At 49.6% G+C, this 7980-nt stretch overlaps 1 protein-coding gene across 1 annotated transcript in view; it reads right to left on the bottom strand.

Annotated features, from left to right (window-relative positions):
* The window catches only part of GNA12 (guanine nucleotide binding protein (G protein) alpha 12), an 82221-nt gene continuing 74241 nt past the window's right edge, over positions 1–7980 (bottom strand). The window contains exons 3-4 of the mRNA XM_011976921.1: positions 5694–5744; positions 1–3643 (exon numbers count right to left, since the gene is read on the bottom strand). Of these exons, the coding sequence (XP_011832311.1) occupies positions 3074–3643; positions 5694–5744 (621 nt within the window). The 3' untranslated portion in view covers positions 1–3073. The remainder of the gene's footprint in view (positions 3644–5693; positions 5745–7980) is intronic.

The raw sequence follows: 7980 nt of genomic DNA, 5'->3' as shown, positions 1-7980 counted from the left end.
TTTTATATTAAGCAAAGAAAGACTAAATTTATTTTAATAAACATTCAGAGCCTGAGAGTGGCTGAATTTTCAAGCCAGACCCTCCCAATGTTCACACGCTGTGAAAAGCTTATGCCATGAACAACTGACCCGGACCACTATCATCCCAGTGGGAGCCTCTGCTTTACAATACCAAGTTAGATGTCTGTTCCCAGAACCACCAAGTTAGTTATAACTAATAGTCTTCTCTCAAGTTTGTTTTTTTTTTTTTTTAATCTTGGAGTTAAAATAATCTGACCCATTTTTCTTTTATCAAAGAAGTAGGAAAATTACAATACGAATTCTAGAGATCTCTATAAATTAGACCTATGACTCAAAATCCTTGAAACAATTTCTCTACAAACAGAAGAGTTAAAAATAGATTTCAGTAAAATCCCTATATGCGTTCTTATGTGTAAAGAGTTAGCTATGAGGAACATTATCTTATTTTGAGGAACTTTATTGTTACATTTTTGCAATAATAGATGAGGCAAATCTACCTCCTGCTTTTCCAACATCTTAATAAAAAAAGACAATAAGGATTAACAATGAAATTAAAATTAAAAAATACAAAAGCCTAAGGTTCTGGAGACAAAACTGACTACGGTCTATGCGTAGCAAAGTTGTAAATGACAGTTTAGCCTTGCAGTTTCCTTCTTCTCCAATTACAATGCGTTACAGAATTTGGAAGGGGGTGTCTTTAAACATGTTCTAATTTACCCTGGTCATGAGGAGGAGGAGAAGTCCAGCTCAGCAAGGCCAAGTGCCTCGGCCAGGGAGGTGGGGCCAGTGCTGAGCGGGTCAAGAGCCCGGGCCGGGGGCCATCCCACTGTGCTTTCTATCAAGTTAAACAGACCCCACAACATCTCCTTCCTTTCATGCTTTCGGTTTGAAAGTGACGAGTAAATATGTCAGACTGTTTACAGGAAAAAAAGCACTCATTGACAAGTCTGGACTACTCAGGAAGGTGTTTCAAACAACTCCCCTGCTACGCCAATCACAGCGCTGCTGTCGCCAACAGCGCCACCAAGAGGCGGAGGACCCGCTTGCACTTCCTCTGGGCCCTGGATTTTCACACACACAGGAGAGACAGTAAAAGCGGACCCGGGAGGCAAACAAAGCTCACCACGCTCTGGACTGGCCGTGCATCACTGTTGGAAACTGAAAATGTGACCTGAGACCATCCCGAGAGGCCCACCAGAGTTTTCTTTCTCTTTTAAAACCTGGTCATCAGCACTCAGCTCCGGTCACATCCTTTAGGTCTGTGAAGAGCCACAGAAGCAGTACAAAAACAGCAACTTCTTTATCCAGCCAAAAAAGGAGCCACAAGCCCAGCAAACACTGATGCACGCCCTTGAGCACTGCAAGACAGAGTTCCATGCTGTCTCCTGATGAAAACGCGCTGCTCACAGGGTGACCCAGACGCAGGTTTTCCCCTCCCTCTTCTGCTTCTGCATCTGTCCCAAGGGCTTGTATTTATCAAGTTTGCAGGAAACAAGCCGAGGGTGAGCTGCAGAGGGGCTCGGGGTCAGGGGCAGCACGGCCTCGGGACGAGGGCCCTGGGATGTGTAACTGAGCCACAGCAATGTTCGGGTGCCAATTAAGAGGAAGCTTTTCATTTTTTTTTAAATGCTAGGACACATCCCCAAACACGCTAGGCAGGATTTCTCAGTAGAGTGATACACAGAGGGGACCAGCTTGGAATGCAATGTATTTTAAACACAGTGAAAGCCACCTGGCAGGTAGCTGGACAAGTGAGCTGGGCCCATGACTGGCCAGCTTGTATCAACATTCACAGGCTTCCGCGGGCTCCCCCGGGACAGCGGCATCCGAGACTGTTTACTTGTTCTGCAAGCACAGTCATAGGAGCAAGGGGCCTCGATGAGAATCAGACTTACAGGAGAGCTGCAAACAGGCACGGCTGTCCAAAGGCACTGGTAGAGCGGCAGTTTGGAGAAACTCAAGATTCCTCCAGCGTCTGTGGGCTTCCTGAAAGGTCAGCTGTGAGCTCGCCAAGCCGCTGGGGCATTAACAAAAGCTCTGCTAGTGGCCTTGCCAGCTTTCTGAAGCCCCAGAAGAGGAATGTTTCTGAAAGAAGGAAACGCTATGTGTTGCCAACTGTGTGTGTGCAGATGACTTGCAGGAAGATGGGAAAGCCATCTGCAAGGGGACCTGGTCTCTGTGTCTCTGCCGTTGGGTTGGGCGGGGGTGGCTAAGGGGAGAAGAGCACCGCTGTGTGTATGCGGACAGAGCAGCAGTCCCCGTGGGCATCCTGTCTCAGTCCGTGTTGTGCTGCTGGGCATCGGGCAGGGTGGGTAGGGCTGAGCCTGCTGTAGGGGCATAAGGTGAATCCACACCTGCAGAGCTCCCCAGCCCATCCTCAGAGCTGGGAAGGGATCCTAGGCATGGCTCCTCAGCTTCATCTGAGAGGCGTGGACTAGGGGCTCTTAGGAAATCGGCACGGGAGTTTGAAAAGGCAACGTGCTCCCTTTGGGAGGTGGCCTTCAGACACTGCGGCTGGGGCTGCAGGGCCAGGCTCAGGCACTCTGAGTTTAGCAGCATCGGCGTGCACTGGATCTCTACAAGCTACCGTTAGGCAAAGCTTTCAGGTTAGTCTGTCTCAGAAGACTTGTGAGTTAGAAAAGCCGTCTGCAAGGCCAGCTGGTTTCTGTGTTTCTGTCATTAAAGACAGAGCGTGTGTGTACACATACACATACACACACACACGGTCTTCAATTAAATTGTGTCAGAAAAAGAGGAACGTTTCTGTAAGAGCAAAGCAAGCTGTGTGATTAGGTGTTCCGTATTCACAACATCATCACTCGGGTTTTCAGTAGTTTCACTTGCCCCCAGGATTCAGTAGCTAACGTGACAGTTTCCATGTCCTTTTGCCTAGAGCTCACTGGCTGGCTGGTCTGACAGCATTCCTGAGCCAGGTATTCCAGGGCACGGATCCGAGAAACCCACTCAAGGACCACACAGACAATACACACCCAAGAGTCTGACCCACAGCCGTGGAGGCTGTTCAAGGACGACAAACCCGGGGCTTTCTTGCTCACTGCAGCATGATGTCCTTCAGGTTCTCCTGCAGGATGGTGTCTTTCACAGCATGGAACACGAAGCGGACGTTCTCGGTGTCGATGGCGGTGGTGAAGTGGTGGAACAGCGGCTTGCTGCGGTTCCGTCTCTTCCTGTCGAAGCACTGGACCAGGTAGCGCTGGACGTCCTCTAGCCTGTGCGGGTCGCCCCTGAAGTCCGGGAAGTGCTTCTTGATGCTCACGGTCTTCACCTTCTCCACCAGGAGGTCCATCTTGTTGAGGAAGAGAATGATGGAGACGTTGAAGAAGAGCTTGTTGTTGACGATGGTCTCGAAGATGTTCATGGACTCCACCAGCCGGTTGGTGCGCCTGTCCTCCATGAGGACCTGGTCGTACTCGCTGGAGGAGACCATGAACAGGATGGACGTGATCCCGTCGAAGCACTGGAACCACTTCTGGCGCTGGGACCGCTGGCCGCCCACATCCACCATCTTAAATGGGATCTTCTTAATAACGAAGTCATGCTCCACAATTCCCTTGGTGGCCTTTCTCGCCAGCAGGATGTCCTGCTTACTAGGAAAGTAATTCTGTAAAATACAGAATGAGGCAGAAATTTAGGGGGAGGAAGAAAGAACACAAGAACATAAAAACAAAAAGATGGCAAAAAGACAGGTTAGAAGGAAAGAGACCGAGTTTTGCAAGAAGTTGAACCAGATACCAAAAGCAAATTTCATTTATAAAATTATCAACTGGCCGTGAAACAGAATCAAATACTACATTTCAAAACGAACGGAGGCTCACCAGTCTGAGGACGAATGCTCAGAACACTCGTGGGCAGGCCCAGGGCAAAACCACATCCATTTTCTTCTCCAGAAGAAATTTACCATCTTTTTTGTTTCCATACCAGAGATACCTTTTTATTTTTCTAACTCCCAGAGCTTATAGCTTCCGAAACCTTACTGTGAATTAATTTAGGTTTTGTAATGTGATGTAAATTCAGTCTACAATACATTTAATGTTATTCTTAGAAAATTCTTTAAGTCTTTAGCAACACACAGGCAACCACACTCTTCACTCACTTTGACTTTGCACTATTCATAATCCTCCAGGCCAGGCACGGCGGCTCACACCTATAATCCTGGTGCTTTGGGAAGTGGGAGGAATAGATTGAGCCCAGGAGTTCAAGAACAACCTGGGCAACACAGTAAAACCCGGTACTGACAAGAAGGAAAAACATTAGCTGAGCGTGGCGCCACAGGCTATAGTCCCAGCTACTTGGGAGGCCGAGACAGGAGGGTCACTTGAGCCTAGGAGGCTGAGGCTACAATGAGTTATGATCGTGTCACTGCACTCCAGCCTGGGTGATGGAGAGAGACCCTGTCTCAAAACAAATAAACAAAAAAACCCACACCAACAAAACACCTCCCGTGATGAGTGCACGCACCACGCAGGCAGCTGTCTCACCAAAGGAGCAAACAGGGACGTGATCAAGCCTCGATCTAGAGGTCTGATTACCACCCACAGGGTGTGCAGGGGACAGAGAAACATCTTCAATAACACTGCAGGGGTGGAAGAGCAGAGTCCACATGGCAAGAAACAACCCTACAGGATAAATAACCCAGTTACTCCAATAAACAAATTGAAAGAAAAAAAGGAGAGACATACAGATTAACACAAGTAATATTGACCTATGGCAATGCATGCACCTTATTAGGTTGCTGATTCAAATCTGCTGAAACAAAGCAAAATCAACATGAAAACATTAATGAGACAATAGGGAAAATCTCAAAACTGACTAGGTTAACATTACGGAATTACTGCTATTTTTCAGGAGCTATACAGTATCGCGGTTATTGTGGTTGTGATTTTTCATCTCGTCTTTTCGAGGTACACTCTAAAATATTCTTTGCATTTGCTCCTGGAGGCAGGGAGAGAGGGCTGCTCAAACAAGACTGGTAATCAGGCCGGGCACAGTGGCTCACGCCTGTAATCCCAGCACTTTGGGAGGCTGAGGCGGGAGGATCACGAGGTCAGGAGATCGAGACCACCCTGGCTAACACGGTGAAACCCTGTCTCTACTAAAAATATAAAAAATTAGCTGGGTGTGGTGGCGGGCGCCTGTAGTCCCAGCTACTTGGGAGGCTGTGGCAGGAGAATGGCGTGAACCCAGGAGGCGGAGCTTGCAGTGAGCCGAGATTGCGCCTCTGCACTCCAGTCTGGGTGACAGAGCGAGACTCCGTCCCCCCTCCCAAAAAAAAAAAAAACAACAAAAAACAAAAAACAAAACAAGACTGGTAATCAGTGATAACTGCCACGCCTGGGGTTCCATTAGACTATTTGTTTTTGAATATGTTTGAATTTTCCGTGAGATAAAGTTAAAGGAAGTCCTACTTTCACTCAACAACTCCTCTATCTCCTTTATAGTGATCTGGGCAAAGGCAATTTCCCCCCCCGCCCCGAGACGGAGCACAGATCTAAGTGAGAGCATGCCAATACAGTACCATTCGTGGTAATGTGATAGAATAAGCTTGGCCTGTCAGTCCCGCCAAAGCCCTCACCACGTGGACTGCTTTGGTCTCTGGACACGTGTTTTCTAACCCTAGAGCCCAGCTTCCTCGGGCAGACGTGCTTACTCACCAGCTGGCCGATCCGGTCCAAGTTGTCCAGGAAGTACTTCACTGATTCCCCCTGTCAGGAAGGAAGAATATTCACAGCTCAGTCTGGATCGAGGAATCCTGATGTGGCAAATATAATAACTGAACAGGGTAAGAGCAGTGGTATTTCGCCTCTGTGCGAATGGGAAAGCAAAGGAAACATGTGAAGAGTGTCCGTATGTTTTCTAAAATAAAGAAACTACCATTAAAGAAAGATTTTAATGCAGGTTCTTTAGCTCCAACCCTAAGATTCAAATTCTGGCTGTTTTTCAATTTTCCCTGCTGGGTTTCGGCGTGTGGTGGGATGCCAGCCCCTCTGACATGGGACTCTCTTTCCAGACATGAAGGCTGGCCCACTCCTGGCCATGCAGCCAGCAAAGGACAGGCCAGAATAGGATTTCAGATTTTGGCTCCTGGGTACAGTCTGCTTCTGACGAAGATGGCCCAAGGGACCCAAGACATTGTCCTTAAAAATGAAAGATTTTGATGAGAAGGAGCATCTGGCAAAACATCTTCCAGTTTCTAGAAAGAGTCCATTATTCCTTCCCACATTTTTATGACCTGATTTACAGTAGCCAACACAGGGGAATCTTCCATTTGGATTGTTGTGGTGGAATGACGGCCAGTCTTCTCCTGCCTGGACCAATCATTGATATAATCTGTTCCATAGCAAGAAGGGCCCAGCGGAATCACCCAGGACCCCGTATCAGGAAGCGCTGAGCCGCCAAACGCGTGGCACACACCGGGCACGTGAGGAGCCAGGAGAGCATAACCACCGACCACAGAGCAGCCTGCACGTGAACAGGCACGCACTGAGTCCCTTCAAAGGTAGCATGTTCAAAACCAATTACACCACTTTCTAAAAGATTCCACTTTGAACCCTGCTCTAAAGACAGACACCAGCAGGCAGAGTCTAGGCTTCCAGGCTGTCCTGACATCAGGGCTTGTGGAAGAGTAGTCACTTTCTGCAGTCTCAGGGAAGTGTACAGGGGCAAGGTCATACACATGTGGCGAGCTGACGCAGGAGAATTTTAAGGAGAGAAGGCCATCAGAACGGACTACGTGAGGGTGCCGAAGCTCGTGACGTTGTAAGGGATGGAGAAAGGTGGCCAGCACCTGCTCAGTCTCTCTCTTCCTCCTCTGTCCCAGACAGACTGAGGGGAGAAAGCAGACAGGAAGCCTTTCAGGGAAGAGCCCACATTCCCACTTTAGAACGAAGGCCTCTGGATGTTTCCAAAGTGAGTGTTTTGTTTGAGGGGAGAGAAACACACACGCCTTCCCATCCCAGCGCTGCCTGTGTTGAGTGAGCATACCTCCTTCTCCTCTGTGGCAGGATGGGGTGAGCACGGGCACCTCGTGACCACAGCTCCCCAGAGCTGCAGGCAGAGGCCCAGCTCTGCAGCAGGGACGGCATCGGGAGTGCTGGGGTGAAGGCACCTCAGGTGCCTGGCACGACTGACCTCTTGTGCCCGCTCTCTCCCTTCCTCACCAAGTCCCTGCGATGTGGGAAGTGTGAGGCCGGTGGGGCAGCTGCCTTCCTGTGGCTGTGCCAAGTCCCCCTGCTCCTCTGCACATCGTACCTCCTCCCTCGTCCCGACAGGAAGTAGCTGGGAGAAGCTGCTGGGCGCACTCACTCACCTGATTTACAACACGTTCCTTCCTCAGCGCCTTTCTTCCCTGCCTCCTCCTGCTCTCCCGCCCTCACCCGGGCCTCAGAAGGTGCCATGCAAGCCCAAGAAGCATCAAGATACCACCCCTCCCTCTCCTGTGGCCGCTGGCTCCCCCAGGGAGCTGGGAGTGGCAGCAGCTCACAGCCCGAGCCACCCTTGCCTGTTTTTAGGCAGGTGGTGGCACCAGGCACGAAGGAAGCAGACACAGTTCTCCTGCAGGGTTCTAGCTGGGTCAGGCATGGAGTCACAGTGGCACAGATGCCCTGGGCAGCTCTTATCACCACAGGACACAAAACCCTGGATGCCATGTGTTCCACCCAGATAGTACGGACGCAAGGGGAAAAGCGCCACAGAGGACACAATCAGGACGAGCTAGAGGTGAAGCAGGAAACAGGAAGGACGTTTCCCTCGGTGTGAATCTAAACACTCCTCGAGTCTGAAATCAGTCCCCAAACTGCACTTTACGACACGGCAAATGCTCACATGCAAACATCTTCCCTGCTGCTTTCTCTACGATGACTGAATGAGGATGGCCCATTTAACTCATCACAGCATTTGTTTCACTACTTGGAATGGACATAACTTATCTGTGACTCTTGG

Source organism: Mandrillus leucophaeus, unplaced genomic scaffold (assembly GCF_000951045.1).
Source record: "Mandrillus leucophaeus isolate KB7577 unplaced genomic scaffold, Mleu.le_1.0 Scaffold171, whole genome shotgun sequence".
Taxonomy (NCBI): Eukaryota; Metazoa; Chordata; class Mammalia; order Primates; family Cercopithecidae; genus Mandrillus; species Mandrillus leucophaeus.
The sequence above is the reverse complement of the archived record's forward strand: the minus strand, read 5'-3'. Positions and strand labels throughout refer to the sequence as shown.